Here is a 20,882-nt window from a genome sequence, read left to right as displayed (position 1 = left end):
CATATCATGTTGGGAATGACTAAGAGTAAGATATGGCTTATGCTGAATACATACGAGTTATATTGTAAAATACATTTTAAAACTGAGACAAAAAAATCATAAAGTACAAAATGATATCAATTTATTTTGTGCATGTCATTAAATATTTATTAGGGAAACAATAATTCCTTGTAATTTGAACACTGTCACGTGTACCTAGCAAAAACCTTCATATAGTACATATAGTACTTTATATAAAATCAAAATATAATTAAAACTTACCCAACAGTAAGTACTCAGAGTTACCTAAAACCGAGCTATGAGAAAAGACTTCTTGAAGACCACCTTGGTAAGATATTAACAAACTCATCAACTTTCGCTGATGTGTCACATCTTGAGACTGTTGATATTCTCTATAGCAAAATAGGATGTAAAATATAATAAAGAAACTAAAAAAAAATTAGTAATTCAATAATTCTCAACAGTATAAACTAAGTAAAATGACCTTAGAAAGTTTAAAGAAAGTGAGTTGAATCTATATATTCAAGACATGACTGTCAAATCTATTATTAAAAAATGAAAACCACAGTGTTCTACTGCATAACTTTTTCACCACAGGCACGGTCCTATGGACTGACCTTGTAACAATTTTGTACATGTAATAGTTTTTATACTATAACTTTTAATACAGTAAACATATCTTCAAGAAATTTCGCAGATAATCAGTAAACATTATAAGGCTTTTGTACACAAAAAATACCAGATTTTCTTTTTTTATTAAATTTTAAGTATTTTTTGAATACTGATTTGCTTATGCATTTTTTGTTTTGAATTAAAATAATTTACATACAAAGTAACTTTAATTTTAAGATTGAAAATAGTTTTATGTATCAAAAAATGTTCACATTTAATGTGCAAAATCTATATAAAATTTAGACAATTTTAAAATATTTTTTAAAGAAAAAACTTTGTATTTTATCTGCTATTTTCACTATTGTATCTCTGTATGGGTTTGGTTAATTTGACCAACCTTGTAACTACCATAAAAATAAATTACTTCAATTTATAACACAAACCACAAATGCTTAGCATAAAAAATTTAAATATCATAACATTAGATGTAAATAAAATTTTTTTACTTTCATTTTATTGACCTTTCAACAGTGTCTGCAAAAGTTGAATGATGTGATGCACATACACTCATGTTATTGTATCAAATAACTTTAAAAATTGACCCATCTTGGCTGTATTCTAGTGGGCAAGTATTTTGTAAAATACAGTCACATTTCTGTTATAATACATTATATGTTTGTTTATACATTATCACCATTTAGAAATAAGTTCTTAAGTTTGCTATTTTTCTTAAAACACAGAACAGTGAATAAAGTAGTATAAAAAACAACTATCTCTTCTTATTATGACCTTTGCACTCCTTTACTGCTTGTTATAATTTGCTAAGCCTTATCAAAGTTTGCACGTGAAGAATATACAAGTTTTAAGATTTTATATATGCATTTTGAAATAACACAAAAATCATCAATTAATATATCCACACCACATAATTTCACTATAATCAACTGTGGTTAGTAATTAAGCTATATTTTAGTTTAATACAATATTATTATTTTTCAGCTTGATAATGTTTTATCTTACCACTTGCAATATACCATGGAAAGAAAGGGTTTCCCAAGTAAATATTACATTTAGGCTTATAAAACCATGTGAAGGACATTCTGAACTTTCAACTGGTTATTCACCCATCATAAACATAAATAAGTGTAAATAAACAAGTGTTTCCAACAATGGAAAGAGGTGGGTGGAGCCACTGTTTTATTCAATAAATGTAGCAATATCCCAGTAAACAGAAAAAATAGGAGGTTCTTATTTTACATTCTAGCTTGTCAAAACTGATAATTCAAGGTTTTAATTCATAATAAACTAAACACTTTGTATTTGAACATCATAAACATTTAATTTGAATCAATGCTGCAGTCAACATACCATTTGACAGAAATATTGATAATTAGAAATTGTTTTTAATATTTACTTTTAAAATAAGATATTAACTAATGTATAATACTAAAATTTGAATTATAATCTACAATTTGATACCAAACATGTCGACATATATTTCTAAAATGGCAGTTCAATAAAATTTTTAATATTAGTTTACAAACATGATGACATGGCATTTCATCTATGATCATGGAAAGACCCAACTTTGTAGGGTCAAATACATAATTTTTAACTATTCTTGTAACCAATTTTTCATTTTATTTACTTAAATTTTAAATTCTTAATTGAAGTCATATCTTAAATGCAAAGAAGCCAAGTCCAAAATTTTCAGGTTCCAGATCTCGGGCAAATGAACACATGCTCCGAAATGTAGAAAGTCAAGTTAACTGGTACTAGCAGGAATTTAGGCCCTGTAGAGCCACTAGAATATCGAACACAGTTCTATGCAAATATCATATTGTAGCAACTTTAATTCACTGTCTTTACAAAATAACAACACAATTAACTCTGAAACAGTTATGTAATGTTCCTAATACTTTCATAGTTATGATGTTTTTTGTCAAACACAGATGGTGGTAAATAGACAAAGATCAAAAGTTAAATGCTACAATAAAAGTATGTATCTTAATAAAACCAAATTCCTTCCCTCTTCATTACCATTGTTGTTTTCTGTAAGTAAAAATTACTCCGTATGATACAGGTCTTATTTCATGTACATGACAAAACTACAGAAGGAAACTGAACTGTTGATTTCATTATATTGCAATACTAATTTTTTGCTTTCATGCAATGTTTAACAAATGTTGTTATTGCTCTTAATGTATTAAAGCCAGATTACATGATCCAAAAATATCATTAACAGTAAGGGTATCCAAGTAATGAAACAATGAATTCTAATTATTATATGCAATGTAGTTTGAACATTATATTTAACTAACAATACTTTGAATAGAAATTAATTATTTGTTTCTGAATCTAGTTCTTTGACATGATCATTTAGTGTTACATTCAAAACTTAATTTTATTATCAATATACAAGAATAAACTTGACAAGAAATTGTACATTATAGTTAAAATGTTTTAATTTAAAACAAAAGTATTTAAAAATTATCAATTTTTTTTCTGCTTCAGAAATTTATAGTGTCAATAATGGGTTTCTACAGTTTCCAAACAATTAGAAGCACAAACTATATACAATTACAATCAAGAATCTATAATTTGAAAATCCTACTTTCTCAATTTGCTGAGATAGCAATAAGTTTGTCACACCCATCAGAGAAACCACTTCCTTTTATCTATAACTGTCATGATTGTTTGTTAATCAACTTTAGATGGCAGATGAACATGTTTATAACCAGTAGAAAGAGCAGGTTTTTTCATCTACAAATAAAGAACTTTCACTCATGTAAAAGACTGCCAACACCTGAATGTTGTACACTATAATATATGCCATTTAAACTTATTTATTTTGGAGTCTTTTTTTTTTAGCATTTCTTGAAAATGAGATTATCAATGGAAAAGTAATGTCTTAATTAGACTTTTGCTTTTAGTGATTATTAAATATTTTCAAGATTTTGACTTCTCCTTCAAGCTCATTATTTTCATTTTATTTTTTATAATAAATCACTTTCTTTATAAATTAAGTTATTAATTTTGCAATTTCATGTTATAGATAGTGTAAAAAACAAACAGTATACAAATTGTACAAACCGACAAGTATCAGAAAAATACTTGGCTAGTTTTGAAGAGACAACACTCATGTCACAAGAACGTTCTTGACAAACAAGAGCTAAAGCAAATAAAGCCTGCCAAGCTATCTCACGCTTCTTCAAAGTAATTCTCTCTTCATGAAGAAAGTCTGTTATATCACAAATCTTCTTGCTCTGAAAATTTTTAAATCAAAAACAAAATACATAAATTCTTAAATACAAAATGTTTCTGATAAATGTGACATTTTTCAAGGTATGTTTGCAAAACAAGATAACTTTAAAAATAATATTTACATGTAATGATTTGAATAATGTACATAACTAAAAAATAAGAGAAATATAAATATTTTATAATGTTTTTTTTTTTCAAAGTCTTCCTATAAAAACTTTGACATATTTGTTTCTATTATGCTCATCCAAACCAATCATCCATCTTAAAACAATACAAGTTCCTTCTTTTGGTTTGCTTAAAATATACAACAATGACATAATGAGGAGCAACAACAACACTGAGATAACAAAAAAAATAACAAACAAACATTTATTTTAAGTTTTGGAGTGCCTTTATTCCATTTTAAATAAGTTGATCTAAATGATATAGGTGCAACAGAAATCAATTAATGTGTGAGAAAATAAGATGAATTAAAACATACATAATAAGGTATTGTAGTTTAAGCATCCTTGCAAGTTAAAAGTAACTAAAGGATGAGTAAATAAGTGTAAGATAAATTTAAATCCAGAGAAGAACCATAATAGTTTAACAGTATTTAATAATGATTTCCTTTAAGAGTAGTTCCATGTCACTACAGCCTATAGTTAAGACTCTGAAGTACAAGAAATGAATATATTATTACAGGCCTGCCTGCACGTGTGGGCAAAGGAAGATAATAATTCGTTTCTCATTTTACCTTAAGCTGTCACACGTTCATGAACACACAAATATATGATATCTGGTTCTGTCTATATAAGTTACCTTGGAACTACCACATCTCTATGATAATACAATCCATGAATAGAGGTGGGATGAGATAAGGTCTTTTATCGTGATAGAGATGTTTCATTTTAAATTAAGATTTTGTTATAGAATAATCCCTTGATAATTAAGAACACATGGGACTAAAGCATTGCTGAATTGACAAAAGTCTGAGTTTTTAAGCTAATTTCCACCCAACCCCAAAATCACAATTTTTTTGGCCCAAATAACTTTACACTACTGTTGTTTGAAAATAAATTAAACTAAAAAATAACATTAACACTTAACAGCACTGCAGGCCAAAAGAGATGATGTTTCAAGTTTATGGTGCCATATGGTATTTGACAGAGGTGATTGTAAGAGGACTTAATGCACTTTGGAAAATACTGTACATTACTCACACACTATTTTATCGATTAAAAATTAAATATATTTTAAAGCCACTTCAACAATAAATCATTCACTTAGGACTTAAAGATTATTTATATTTATTTAATTTAACTTAATGAATTATTTACTGTCTGAAGACATCAACAGTTCTGGGAGTTCTGGAATAATGGAAAGGAAACTGGTATTGCTGGAACTGGTGTCTGTGGAGCAGTATCCAGATGTTGCAGGTAAACCTAGTAAGGCCACTACTGGTGGAAAGAAGAATTTTGTGACAGAAGTTTAAAAAAAGATATTTTTCCTCCATTTGCAACTGCTGTGCTGACACTCAATGATATCTGTTGTAATGTTAAAGGATGTATATCAAATGCTTTAAATTATAGACATCATGTATATGGTTCTTTTTGCAAAAAGTCCACCTAGGCCTATTAAATTGTTTTAAATTCCAGTTGACAAATCAGGTACCTTTATATATTTCTATTACACTAGTATTCTGTGTATAATTAACTTATAACTGTAGGGCAAATTACCACAGTCACATACTGCTCTTCCAGTAATCATCTGATACTTGTACTTTAAATATCACCTGTTCCTTTTGTCAATATGCACTGAGACTGCTTCAATTACTTTAAAACTTGCTTTGATGGAATAAACTACACTTCTTGTCCACTTTAAAACTATTAGAGTTCCTCTAACACATTAAATGTCAGGCCAATCACTTCCATGGCCATGAATTTACTCTCTTCTTTTATGGTCTTTGTCTGTATTCAGTTTCCTGCTCACCTCATACTATATATATGTTTACTACTATATCATCTGCTGGATGTATTCTTAACATTAATGAGTTTCAAACAGAACTTCAAATAAACATCTGTTTTTAACTCCAAGAAAAAACTAAATAGTAATATCTACACTAAACAGTCTTTTTATATTACAACAGTTTAAATAATAGTGTAAAAGTTCTATCTTGTTGTGTAGAACTGACAAAAAATTACTTTCTTAATTTCTTACAATCTCTCACAATTAAACTCTTATCATTGTTATCTGGAGCTTAAATAATTTTAGTTTTGATAAATCCCCCATTAGTTACTTTTAATTTTAAAGAATATTTAGATTACCATATATTATATTGTAAATTGGTTTTTAATCCACGTTGTTTAAAATTCTGCAACATGTACGTAGAAGAACACATGTTGCAACCTTTTACAGAGCTAATTTAAAATTTTAATTACTTTTTCTCAATTGCATACAAGTGATATTGGCATCCAACTTCATTAATAAACTGAATTTTAACATAAGTCTTAAGTTCTTAATTTTCAGTAAGCAGTTGAAAACTTTTCCCAAGTATGAGATATTTAATTTTTAGGTCTTCTCTCTTCTCTAATTTTTTAACACCCTAATGAAATATATGGAAAAATACATTACTTATATTAATACATAGTAAACCTTATATAGCCTTCAACATTATTTATGGAACCATAAAATAGAAAAATCAGACCTCCTTACCATGCCCAAATGTTAACGTCCTCTCTTTCATAAATTCCCAATAGTTCTCTCTAACATTTAATACTACATTATTTATAACCAACAGAAAGCTAATGTTTTTATCTGTCAAGTAATGTACAATATTACATTGTTTTCCTTAAAGAGAATTTTATTTTCACTTCAAATTTTATTCCCATGGGAAATATATTTACAAAACTGAATTTTTCACAGCTCTTACTGCATGGTTAAAAAGCCAAAAAAATTGACAGTTACAGAACATTCTCTGATTCGTACATGTTATTATTATGTTTTCTTATGTGTATTATTCAAGTAGCCCTTTCACTATGGGCTTGGTATAACATACAGAAGATCATCTACACTTTTGCACAAGTTAAGTATTTACATTATAACTATTGATGTAGCATGTATATCTTCACAAAATTTGGTAGATTTTTAGTAAAGATTACAAGTACTTTGTGTAAAAAAAAATCAGGTATTTTAATTAAATATTTTTTACTAAAGACTTCTTTGTGAAAATAGAATCTGCTTTGTTACTAATCTGAGTGCAAAGTGATTTATTTTATGATTAAGAAACCATTCTTCGTCTCAAAAATCTCAAATATTATATGCGTAATCTCTAAAACCTCCTAAACACATTTCAAATGTTTGCTTTCAGTAAGACTTTACATTTTATGTTATATTCTATACACTAACTATGTGGGGTCTGTCACTTAACCAACCTCTTAAACATCATAAAAATTAGGAAATAAATATAAATTATGCTTTTTTTTCATGCTAGAATAACTATACACTGTAACACAAATATACAAGTGTTGAGTCTAAGTGGCTTAAGTCTCCTTACAGCATATATTTACATATATATTTATTATTTTTTATTATATTGACCTTCTAGTTAAGCCTAGCTGACATTACGTACCTTGCACTGACGTGGTGCACATGCATTCATGTTACGTATCCAGTAATATAAAACTGATCTTTTGTCTTCACTGTCTTGGCTGTGTTTTATTGGCTAGTATTTTGTTATATACAGTCAAATTTCAATTATCATACATTATATGTACGTATGTAGATTATTACTATTACGAAATAAATTACTGAACTTATTTTTCTCAAAATATAGAATAATAAATCTGGAAATAAAGCAAACAATTATCTTTTCTTGCTACGACCTTTGTTCTTGGTTGCTGCTGTATATAGGTTGGTAAGCTTTTTACAATTTTGCACACGAAGTATATCAAAAATTTTTTTGTTTTATACATATAAAGTTTAATAACCAAAAAATCATAAATAACTACACTGATACCACAGAATTACACTATAATTTATAAAGCTCAGTCACTAAGATGTATTTAGATTTTAAAAATATGAAACTTTGAAGAGACTAAAGACTCAACCTACCTCAATGAAATCGTGGATCAAAAGAATGATAGCCTTTTCAAAAACTAAAATCGATGAGAAAATTAGAATGTTTTCAGAGTAATATAATGAAGTAAGTGTATATAAGGGACTATTTCCAAAAAATGGAAATAGGTGAATGTGGCCACTTTGTTTCATTCAGTAAATAAGCCATATCTCAGCAGGATATGAAAGTTCTTAATTTATATTCTAGCTTGATAATATTCATAATTCCAATTCCTAATTTGTACAAAATGATAGGCTCAGTATTTTGACATCACAAACATCTAATTTTAAACAGTACTGCATTCACCATACTACATTACTCACTAAAATCTTTATTTAGGTGTGTTCTTTTAATATATACTTTTAAATTAAAAATTAACTCATATATAATATTAAAGTTTGAATTACAATCTACAATTTAATTTCAAATTTACTGACATAAATTCATAAAATAGTAGTTCAATAAAATTTTGAATGGAAGCCAACAAACATGATGACATAGCCTTTGACTCATGACTCATCACGAAAGGGTTAAATAAAAATTGTTTAGGGCAGTAGCATTATTAGTACAAAAAATAGGCTTAAGTCAACAACATAAAAAAAAAAACAATAGCCCAGGTAAGTATTATATTTCTTGTTTTTCATGTGTATTTTTTATTCATTATTATTAAAGTTACTAAAATGTAAAATTAGAGACTTATTAGGTAATATAATGAAAACATTTTCACAAGGTATGCTCACCAGCAGCTCAAGCATCACATAATACAACAAACTATGCTGAGCAGCATGTTTGCCAAGTGATTTACAACTCGAATGGTGGGATATTTAGAGATATGATTCAAATGTTAATAAATAAAAAAGTACATATGATTCTATACTATTACAAAATTTAAGCTATTTAAAATAAAAAATTGTGATCTTCTGTTACAAATTGCAGTCATTCTAAAAAAGAAAGCATAATTTAGATTTTCTATTTTTGTGGTGCTTACAAAATCAGTCAAATTGACTGAATGCATATAGAAAATAACAAAGTTTTTCTGAAAAGACTTTTGATATCTGTTTAGGAAATTTAAAAATTTTCAGACGAAGAAAAGTAATTCTTATAATAACATGAAAATCACTTTGCACTGAATCAATATTCTGACTCCATATATTTTAACACAAACTTTTAGTGAAAACACATAATTAAAAATTCTGGTTTTTGTCTATAAAAACTTTAATTTACTCAAAGCTTGACACATTTTGTGAACATAAATTATGTACTTTCAAAACTATAGTATACATACCTTCGTGGTTACAAGTTACTTTTAATGTGTTTACAAGGCTGCTTAAATACAAGACCCCACTGTGAAAAAATTTAAGTTTGAATGTATTTGTATCCTTTAGATATATACATTGAAAATAGAATAAAAACATTCCAAATGTCTGATAAGTGGTTTTTATTGTCACAGCAGTACTATCATTCCTCATGAAGTTAAGATTTCTTCTCTATGGATTAAAGTTAATATTATAAAATGGGTTATTTGCTAGTAAAAAAATTGATGAATTTATTTTATATTGTTATAATTAAAACCAGAAAACATTTTTAAATCATAAAAATACTACAAACCACATCATCCAAGTCTGCTGCACAAGCTAACGTCAGAAATAAGGAAAAACAGTTTTGCAATCCAATTTCTGTCAGTCCTAGTAGTTTCTTTGGGTAAAACTTCGTATAAACCCTAAATCCAGTAACATCATATTTAACAGAATTATCAAATACATTTATATTTTTATACATACACACATATATAATAAAAAATAAAATGGGCTTGCCAAAAACGAGTTAACAAAAATCTCAGTTGTCTACTTATGCAATACAAACATCACAAACATTCATAATAAATAAAAAATAATCTATGTGCTGTCAAAAATATAACATTAAGCTTACAAACAACTTCAAATACTACTTTGAATGCAGTTTCTAAAGCTTACAAAAGAAGTTCAAATACTACTATAAATGATTTTTACTTCCCACGAAAAATAAGTATATATGTAGAATTTATCTGGTAACAGATAGTATTGTTGCCATTAGAGAACTCATTCCACTTAAGTTATTGCCAAGATTCTAAATATGTAATCACATTGAGAGTGAAATAACCTTTTAAATCAAAATTATAGGAGTGGAAACTAAAAAGTGAATTTGTGAAATCTTGAGTTTTGGCATTAATGAGACTGCTGATCTATGAGGCACTATGTAGTTCATTATTTATCTTTCATATTAAGTCTTCTGTATTTGCTTTCAGTTCAAATTTTTCATTCTTCACCAACTGCTTTACAAGTAATATGAAACATGAGCCAATTTCTTTCTGCAAAATTTTAACCCATTAACATTTATTAAAAGAATAATCAGGAGTGGTATGTACGAGGCTTGGCCTCTCCTGATAAATCACAGTTCACATGGAATTATTCTAACAATTTAAGAATATAATTGTAACAAAAATACCATTATATGTTTATTTTACTACCTACATTTGTTTTGGTATTGTTGTTTTTTATGCATGAGACATATATTGTTGGATGGTGTTGCACAAGTTCCGCCTGTTCTCTAATTTGTAGAAAATTCTCGAGAGCAAGAATCAATGATATGTGGTTTACATGTTTTTGAGCATTGTTGATTGTTCAAGAAACTTGTGTGAATATATAATAGTAAGCCATCACAAGAAATGAGAGACAGTTATTACTATTAGTAAGTTACAGTCAGCATGCTATAGGCCTCAGAAGTGAAAATTGTGATTAATGCTTATTAATCAGAAAACTACAGAATTTAACTAGGAACAATTATAGATTTTGAACATTACCCACTATTCAACTTCAGTGAATTAATTTCATGTTACTATTTCTATGAGGACATTATATATTGTCATCGCTGAAAACTTACAGGTGCTTCATGCAAGCTAGCTGTCAAGAGAAATGTACAGGTATACCAACAAAGAATTAATCTAATCTCCATAAACATCGAAAAAAGATTCAGTTCCAGACCAGATATAAGACTCGGTATTGTTTGTTTGTGAAACTTGTACCTAAATCATCACTTGTAATAAGTGTTATTACAAATTGTATTGTTATTTGTGTATTAAAGTATATTTGTGTTAAGAAAGAAAACTGTGTGTACCAAACTTGTTGACAAGTATCATAAATTTGATACATATTAGAATTCAAATAACTTTTAAATCAAAATGAAAGCTTCCAGATATTTGAAATCATAACACATAATGTATGTAACATAATAACTTGGAAACTCATAGGAGATAAATTATGATATGTAACAATAATACAGTATACGTGAAGAAAGATTAAAAGAGAGAGTATGGGAGTCACTAAGGAGTTAATTCACTCAGAAGTATGAACTGATGTTTCACACTTGTTCAAACCCACAAATGTGGCAGAATAAACAAGACTCATTCACCACTTATGAGAAAGATCTTTTTTACATTTTCAGTTAAACAAATATCCCACTTCAAGATGGTTAAAACAATCAGCAAAAGTTGCTATTAAGATTGGGCCATTCATACCTGTTTGTTAAAAACTAACAGGATTATATCTAATTGTTTGTTTACCAGAACATATAAAATTCATAAGCTATAATCAAGTTGAACACAACATTTTCTTCTAAACCTCACAAAACTGTCTATTCTGAAGTAAAACAGCAGGAATATGAAATCTTATTAACACCTACTAATAATTATTGTTAAAAAATATTACTAACAAAATATATACTAAATGAAACTAATAGGTTCAACCTAAACATGTGTACTAAAAATTGATTCAAGTTGACAATGATGTTACTCACACAACATACTTCCAAACAGCAATACACATCCAGATATACATATATATACTCTTCTTATTGAATAATTCAAAAACAAATTAAATAAAATGTTTCTGGAAAGGGCAAAAAATACACTGACCACCAAAGAATCATGACCTTGTCATATCTTAAGAAATATCTAGAGGTACATAGTCATGACACAAGTACCATTTCATCTGTGAATGTTGGGGCAATGTGATTTCTGAGTAATGGATATAATGGCCTGTTGTTATAGTCTTGAAATGTTCTACCACCACAACAAGAACAGGCTCTGAGCTTGTCAGAAGACACACACCATTAAAACACAAATGATGCCCAAGGACATATGCTCATTCTGAATACCAACATTCATTATAATAACTGATGAAATAGTAGAACAGGTAAAATATCAAGGGAAACCTCATTCACATTGAATGGGCAAAGAGCAACAGACCTCAATGGGAAAACCAAAAAGTACATCATATGTGTTAGTATCAACGTACACAGTTACCTGATCTAAACAACAGCTAAAAGTCTGAAAATCTAGTTTGCAGATGAACAAGTGTAGAGATCTGTCACATGTGGAATGAAAAACAAAACAAAACCTGATATAAAAGCAGACAAAGAAAGCAAACTGAAGAATAAATGCTGATCACCAAGATGGTTAGATTACTGATGGATGTTGAAGCTGAAGAACAAATTAAAACTAAAGCAAGTAAAAGTGATACTATAAATAAACTGAATGTGGAGCACACATGATCAGCAGAGTTAAGTACATTATGTTAATATCACAGTGTACTCACAGACAACAATTTATAAGCATACTGAAGTGGATTTATTTTGGGGGAACATACTACATTTGTCTGTCTTCTTCAGGAAAGAAGATTCTGGTTTGAGAACGGCAGAGTACAATCAACTTACACACACTCTGCATCCAAACAATCACAAAATTAGATCATAGGAACCCAAAAATATATCTCTTCCATAATACACACGTAAAGTAGTTAAACACAAGTAGGATACAATACAAATATCTCATGAAACATTAAATACATTTTTTCATACTACTGTTATTACAGATGGACCTCAGAATGAATTTCATGTGTGACCTCAGGGAGAATTGACAAATGAAATCTATTGTTTTTACACGCACATATAAAATTTTATCAAAAAATTAATTTTTTATACACACAATTACAAAAAATTAGCATCACAATAAAACTGTTAAGCTAGGTACAAAACATAGAACTACAAATTTGAAATAAACCTTTTGAAAGAAAAAACTCACAATAAAGATAAAAACTACAAAAATTAAAACAAAAACAAGGAGTGGGTAGAGTATATATAAAAAGGCAGGAAACATAAAATAAAACATAACATTTAAAAACATAGGGTAAACTGAACTGCTAACCACACGAGATAAATAAAAAAGATGCAAAGAAACCACAACCAGAAAGAAGTTGGGTTAGAATTTGAAAACAAATTGTACATTGAACATTTAGACAATCAAAACTTACATTACACATTAAACAATCATCCATATATATAAAAAGAAAATTTTATACACTATTAACTTGAACAAAATAAGAACTGAGGCAGACTTGTTCAAAGAGTAACACAAATATAAATAAAGCAAAATCCACAAATTATTACAAAGAGTAAACTTCCAGAGTAGTAACTTAATATTCTCAAGTACTTTTTTGTTGTCAGCCATCCTCCCCATGTGTGTATACACATGTAAAAGATGACAGTGCACCAACATCAATATATGTGATACAGAAAGCACTGAGGTTGTTAATGCTTGTCAAATGTTAAAGTTGTGTTATGTTAGCCAATTATCAATTGAAGGCTTTAACTTACACTTCTTAATAGTAAACATAAGTATACTGTGTTGAGCTTAGTATTCTTCTACAGTAGGTCACTGTGGCTGGTTAGTATCCACTTTCAATATACATGTATGAATTGATTAAATGCATGTATAACAAATTATTTTCACTATAAAGATCACAGAAATATCATAAACAATTTATGGCTCTCTTCTGCTTAAAACTCCACTCAGGCCTATTAAATTGCTTTAGAATTCCAGGTGACAAGCCCCACTATCTTCCTTTATTTCTATTAAATTAGTATTCTACAAGTGGGTTTTCTCGACATCACTGACACTAGTATTCTATTTATAATTCACCTTTAACTGTGGTGCAAATTACCACAGTTGCACATACTGCTCTTCCAGTAATCATGAGGTCATTGTACTTCAGATATTGCCTGTTCTTTTGACAAAGTGCACTCAAGCTGGTTCAACTGCTTTGATGGGAAAAAATATATTTCTTGTCTCTTTTAAAGCTGTCAGTTTTCCTCTAACATATTAAATGTTAGACCTCTCACTCCCATGGCAGTTAACTTCATGCTGAACATTTCCTTGGGCATGACTTTACACTCTTCTCCATTTGTCTTTGCTGGTCTGCTGTTTCCTGCTTGTCTCATACTATTTATATGTTATTACTAAATCATATACTCACTATATGCACAAAATAATTGAGTTATAAACACAATTTCCATTGATTATTTGCTTTTAACTCTCTTATAATAAAAACACAAAACAATAACAAAATATTCATTCACAAAATAAGGTAAACAACTCTATAACAGTCTTTTAACTCATGATAACCTTGATCTGAAGACAATATTTGGTGGTCACTGTGAAAAGGTCACGTAATCCAAACATTTTTGCAAGGCAGAAATTATTGGATAAACTTTTTGCTAGGTTTTAGGCTGTCCTCTCACTTGGTAGCTTGATGGACTGATTTTTTTATTATTGCATTCATAATCCTTTAGTTAGTTCTAAGCCCAGGTTTAGCTGCAGCAGTCTTTTTTTTTCCAGGCATCCCTCTCACAAGCAACCAGTATAACTCAATATGTTATCATTTTCAGCTGATAACACCAAATAAAGAGACACCTGAACTACTGATAGAGGAAGTCAAAACAACAGGATCTTTAAAACAAATTAAAATGATTCAGAGAAGTTACCAGTCTTGTCTCCTTCAGCATCTTATTCTTATTGTTCAATAAAAAGAAAGAGAAATTTCAAATTTCAAAGTTCATGCATTGGGGAAGTCCACATTTATCAGCATAAAAGTGAATGAAAATCTCTTTTAATGAATTTAATAATAAGCAGTATGATAATGAGATCCTTCTGTTCAACATTTATGTTTGAAATTCTAAAGACAGTTTTCAAACTTAAACCTGAACATCAAACACATAAAAGTCAAAACATCTATCTACCCAGGATAAAAGTTAAATCAAACACTAATTCTATGTCTTCTTTTCTGTGCAAAGTAAAAAATATGGAAAGCAGTGATGTCACCACTGTTCAACCTATCTAGAAAGAGATCAAAAATTAACGTTTCAGTTTAAGATGGTGATTAGTAAAACCTACATCGTAACTAAACACTGAAGTTTTTCAAAGTAATTCAAAACTTTCTACTGCAGCATATTGGAATGACTTTTACACTGTACTAGAACAAAACCTTTAAACCTTACTGAGGTGGTAAAATTTTTAACCATTCTATTCACTCTGTGGTAGATTAGAACAATATATATATAATATAATGCAATTCTGAGTTCCATAAGCAACTGAGTTCATAAGAATGAAATAGAAACTGGACAAAATAGTGAAAATATAGAGTAAATAATATCCATTCAATATGCACAAATATAGGATGGTCTCTATTACTGCTTAAACCTTATGTTACAGAGTTAAATGGTAATGTCAAATTTACCTGGAGCGACTAGTAATACTCTTATGACTGATCATACCCATTCAGACCTAAGGGATATTTTAATCATATGCCACCGACCAACATAATATTAGAGGACAATGATGTTAATGTTCATGTACTTTGCAGCAATACTTTCCACAAACAAAGCAGGTATTATTTTAAAATAAGAAAGAATTAAGAAAGTTAGAATTAAAGCAACTTCCTGCCTACATGTTATATGAAAATTAATCATACTTAGAATACATGACAATCTTTAAAAAAATTCTATATTTCAATAACAAAGTTGAAAATGCAAGGTTAGTGTACCACAATTTTTCCTTCCCTATAACTGTAAGCATGCACTCAAGCCAACAAATTAATTTTATGCTTTAAAAACCAATAAATATGTATATACAATCAAGTCAAGGTGGACAGTAGCTTTCTCTCTCACCCCTTTCAGTCAACACAAACCCTCAACTACAAAGTGAACAAAGGCCAAATCTAGTAGAAAATAAATAAGTTGAACTACAAAAGTAATTGCTATATACAAAAAAACTTGGGATAGTATCTGACAATCTTCAACTGCAACAGAAATTACTAATGTCTGCATCATCATACTGTTTATAATTTGTTTCAGGTAACATTTTAGTATTATCTGGAGGTGACAACGAAGTTCTACCTTGTGGAAATTACTTTATATTTCCTGCATCACACTTACAGCCTATATGTTCATACAGATTAACTACACTTTGTACTGAAACAACTTTAAGAAAACATTCAGAAAACTGCTTCTAAAATATTAAAAATATAGCACCATAACCAAACAGAACTATAGCTACAGCAATTTTACACTTATTATAACAACAAAATTACTGATTGTAAATATCATTTGATATTAATTTCAATGTCAAAAACTGAAACAATCTCTTACAAGTAACAATGAAAATAGCAGGTGCACTGTAGTTTCATTGCAATTAACCTCATATCACTGGGTCTGTTTTCATTTGTATGTTACTTAATAACTGTGTTCTTTGTGAAACTGATCCACTTGTGTTATTCAGCACTTAAATGATTTTATGTACCATTCATTCAAGTATACACAGATAAACATATATACTTCTGTATACATATATCTTCATCACAAAGGGTTATATATACTAGAAGATTAAAACAGGCTGCCTTTAATTAGAGTGCAAGTGGCTTTCATAACCTTTTCAGGTAACACCATACAAACCATACTTGTCTGTAATGTGATGGCATCTATGAGCCATTACATTTAACATCTTTTCCTTACAAATATCATAAGTAAATAATCGTTGGCAGAACTCAAATAAATGTTAACATTTTATTAAATTGAAAATGTATTTCTAATAAAACCTCCTCTCACACTTTATAGTTATTACTCGACTGTGTTGATTACAGCTGGTTAAAACAACATTTGGTCTGGTAAGTTGGTTTTATAAGAGCAATGTTGGGTTATCTGGTGCATCTACTACAGGGAATCAAACCCTGAATTCCAGCATTACAAGTTTGTAAATCCACCATTACTGGAGATAAGGCCTGAAACACCAACAGACTAAAATTGGTGCAGAAGAAGGCAAATATAAAATCTCTACAGAATTAGAGCCCACTAGACAAATACCACAGAACCAAAAATATCTCCATCTCACAATGAATAAGGTTACTGGTAGTGTCAACCAATTTAACTGGCTTTCTGACTAATCCTGGTTTGTTAGGTTACTCCATTTTAAAGAAGCATAAGAGTGGATTTTAACTCATTTGCTTTGATATTATGTAGCTATATATTGCTGAGCAAGACATCTTTTTGGGGAAAAGCAAGTTAGTCAACTTTTTTAATGCTACACAAGTAAAATTTGGTTTGTCTTTTAGCTTTTTTTTTTTTAATAAAGCTAAAGAAATCCAGGTTGACCAGGAAAGAAAAATTGGGGGGGAGTACATATTATGTAGACATACAATATATTTTCTACCCTTCTAGTTAAAATAATGTTTTTGAGTTACCAGTTTAATTTTCTCTAAGTACAATTTTAGACAAAGGCCAAACTTGCTAATCTAATTTTCTTCTAGGAATAACTAAAGCAGCATTTAATTAGTAAGTTGATGAATTACATAATAGCTATGTTTGTTTGTTTTAGAGTACAGCCATTACAGTGCTATAAACTTATTATTGCCCCATCACAGGACTAGTGAGTAGTCACATACCCTTAGCTTACACACTAATCAAGTGAAGTAACTAATGCACAATGCAGGCTTGTGGGTATGTAAAGAATTGAGATTAATTAATTGGCATATTTAAGTTTGTGTTAACTCTTAAGAGCTAAGAATCACATATTTTATTTGGGAGCTCCTTAGCTCTTACTTTAGACTTCTGTGTAATAGATCAGTATATTTTGTTTTACTTAACAATTATTCCTAGTTTTCTGAGGCATTAACATTTACTCTCAATTTCTGAGAGTCTATTCAGTTATTGGCTGTTTCATTAAGTTATTTCATTAGCAAGAGAAAGTTCTTTTAATTAGTCTTCTTTATTTCTTTTGTTAGTCCTAAACCTTTTAATTTAAGCATAAAATATGTATTGTTTATTCAGTGTTTCGTACACTGTGAAAGTGGGTGCATTTTTAAATATTATTATTTGTATGAACTTATATTTTGTATTCTTCTTGATGACTCAACTATTGAAACTACAGGAAATACACCTTAAAACCTGAGAACCTTCTGAGGTTGTTTTTTTTTTGTAGTAACAGGCAATTACTTGTTTCTAAATCTCAAAGGTATCCAAAATTTCACAGTTACAGGCAAAAAAAAAAAGCCTCTTTATCATGAAACAGCAACATGATGCAAACAAAAGAATGTGAATGCATTTCAAAAAGTTTATAAGTAATTTTGAAAATGCCCTTTAATTAGGGGCTCTGCTTGTTTGTGGTGAGCTCAGTTTGTATAAACATGAGCATATAATAATGGAAAGAATAATCTCACTGAAATTTGATGATCTCAGGAATCAGTCAGTGACATCCCAAGCAGTGAACATGAAGTCATCACAAATTCAATAAACTGTACAAATGCACAAGATGTGTAAGTGATGTCCTAAGAATTTCTTAAAAACAGAACCAAACATAAGCTTGACAAAACTATAATATATAAATTGCAGCATCTGATCAAGGGTATTAACCATAACTCTGTCTACTTCCTGCCAAAGACTTTATACAAGGCAGGCCAAATATGCAATATACCCTCACGTCTCACATGACAAACTAAAAGCCCCCTTACTTAGCTACTTGAGACAAAGACTCTGAAAGAGTATCATTTCATTCCCAAGTTAAGAATCTAAAACTGCTTTTAAAGGAATACACAGAATTAGTAAATACAGAAAGGAAGCAGATGGTGAGGAAACAAACTACCCCAGAAAGATTCTACCAATGTCATTATGTTTAGAAAAAAGTTAAAACCAAAGTTTCATATACCCCACAAAGTATACAAGAGAAGAGCATAGTGTATAGACTTCAACTAATTGAAAAACACATTACAAGAAGCATTGGAAAAATAACTCTGCAAAAGAAACTAAATTCTGAAAAGAAGGAAATTGAAGTCATATGACATACAGTACATTCAAAATTCCATTGAAACCCTTTGAAAAACTTCATGAAAAAAAGTAAGTGGTGCAGATAAAATCAATAATTAACACTGAAATTACAACAAAGATATCTCAAGAGAGGCCTTACTGTTAAAGTGAGAATGAGATAAAAGAAATTTAAGAGAAATTTAAATCTGAACATCAGAAGTGGGATTTTCTGAAGGAAAACAGTGACTAAAGAGCACAAACATAGGAACATCAGTTTTATAATTTGCAACAAAACCTTGAACACAAGAAGTTATGACACATAAGGGAATGTTTAAGAAATGTGCAATAGTTCCAAAAAACTTGGAAAGTGTTATGTATTAACAACTTTCAAGTGAGAAATTCTAAAGAACAAAATGATTCTACATTTATTAACAAGAAACAGAGCCCAGAACAATTGCAACCATCTTAATGCTTGACCATTGGTGAGAAAAACTGAACTCCAGAACTTATGTACCCTTTCCTAAAGTACAAATAAAAGTTTGATGGAAATTTTTGTGAGCTGTAATATAATTTAAAAACAAGCAACACCACAAAATGATGTAATAAATGAAGAAAAGGCCCAGTCAGTAATCATTCAAATGTTTAGCTACATGTTTAGTTGGGAGAATAATAATTCTGAGCATAGTTTTAAAAATAGTGCAGTAGGAATACCATCATATTTATTAATGCAAGGAAGGAAAGACAATTAACAAAGTTCTGAAGATTTCTTTTAAAACAATATAACACATAAAAACTATGGCTATAACCAAATGTTGATATTTCCAATAGTAGCATGATAACTTTGAAAACTGATGTTCAAAATTCAATATATATCAAATATCTTCATTTACTAAAACAAATAAACTAATCGTTTTCCAGTGAAGTAATACAAACTCATTTATTTAAAAAATGTTTAGTCTTCAAGTTGAATTTTACAATAATATGCTCTTGGTAAAACATTTTAGAATGACAAGTCAAAAATCTTTTAAAAGAAAATTTCCCAATCAAGAAAGTTTAAAATACAAATGCCACAGAATAATTAGTAAACAAAACACAATATTAATACTTGTGAAATGTGAAACCCACCGTCCTTTTATCTGTTTCCATACACTTTCTGACTCAAATGTCATGGATCTTTGTAGTTGTAGTTTGAACAGACACAGATACAGTTGGAAGCTTGTTGCACTCATATTCCTTGATATTCCAAAGCATTAAAAAAAATGACCTTGTTAAACTTCTTATCTAGTGACATGTTACAGCCTGATGACATTAAAATACATCTGAATACAATTACATAAATTGTGGCAATATGGAATGTTTGGATTTTTTTTTTTTAAATTAACCCTTTCACTTTAGGTAAGTCGAAATGTCCATGCCACATCTTTTTATTTATATTAAAAATTTAATTGTCCTATTTTATTTTCATTGTATACAAGTACACTTGACATCAAAACAAAGCTAGTGAATCAAATTTTAATGTCATATGAATTTTAAGTACTCAATTTATAAGAAAATACTTAAAAAAAATCCTTAACCTAGTTTGGTTTTTGAATTTCACACAAAGCTACATGAGGGCTATCTGTGTTAGTTATACCTAATTTAGCAGTATAAGACTAGAGGGAAGGCAGCTAGTCATCACGACCCACCACCATCTCTTGGGCTACTTTTTCACCAACAAACAGTGGGATTTACCATCACATTATAATGC

The 20,882-nt window shown here is 29.2% G+C and overlaps 1 protein-coding gene across 9 annotated transcripts in view; it reads right to left on the bottom strand.

The window, feature by feature from the left end:
• The window catches only part of LOC143239982 (protein MMS22-like), a 213,586-nt gene that overhangs the window by 74,331 nt on the left and 118,373 nt on the right, over nucleotides 1-20,882 (bottom strand). For all 9 annotated transcript variants that reach the window (XM_076481705.1, XM_076481707.1, XM_076481706.1 and 6 more), the window contains 4 exons: nucleotides 20,261-20,368; nucleotides 9,581-9,692; nucleotides 3,706-3,878; nucleotides 262-392 (listed from right to left, as the gene is read on the bottom strand). In XM_076481705.1, the coding sequence (XP_076337820.1) occupies nucleotides 262-392; nucleotides 3,706-3,878; nucleotides 9,581-9,692; nucleotides 20,261-20,368 (524 nt within the window). The remainder of the gene's footprint in view (nucleotides 1-261; nucleotides 393-3,705; nucleotides 3,879-9,580; nucleotides 9,693-20,260; nucleotides 20,369-20,882) is intronic.

Source organism: Tachypleus tridentatus, chromosome 13 (genome assembly GCF_004210375.1).
Source record: "Tachypleus tridentatus isolate NWPU-2018 chromosome 13, ASM421037v1, whole genome shotgun sequence".
Lineage (NCBI taxonomy): Eukaryota > Metazoa > Arthropoda > Merostomata > Xiphosura > Limulidae > Tachypleus > Tachypleus tridentatus.
Note: the sequence above shows the minus strand (reverse complement) of the source record. Positions and strands in the feature narration are given on the sequence as shown.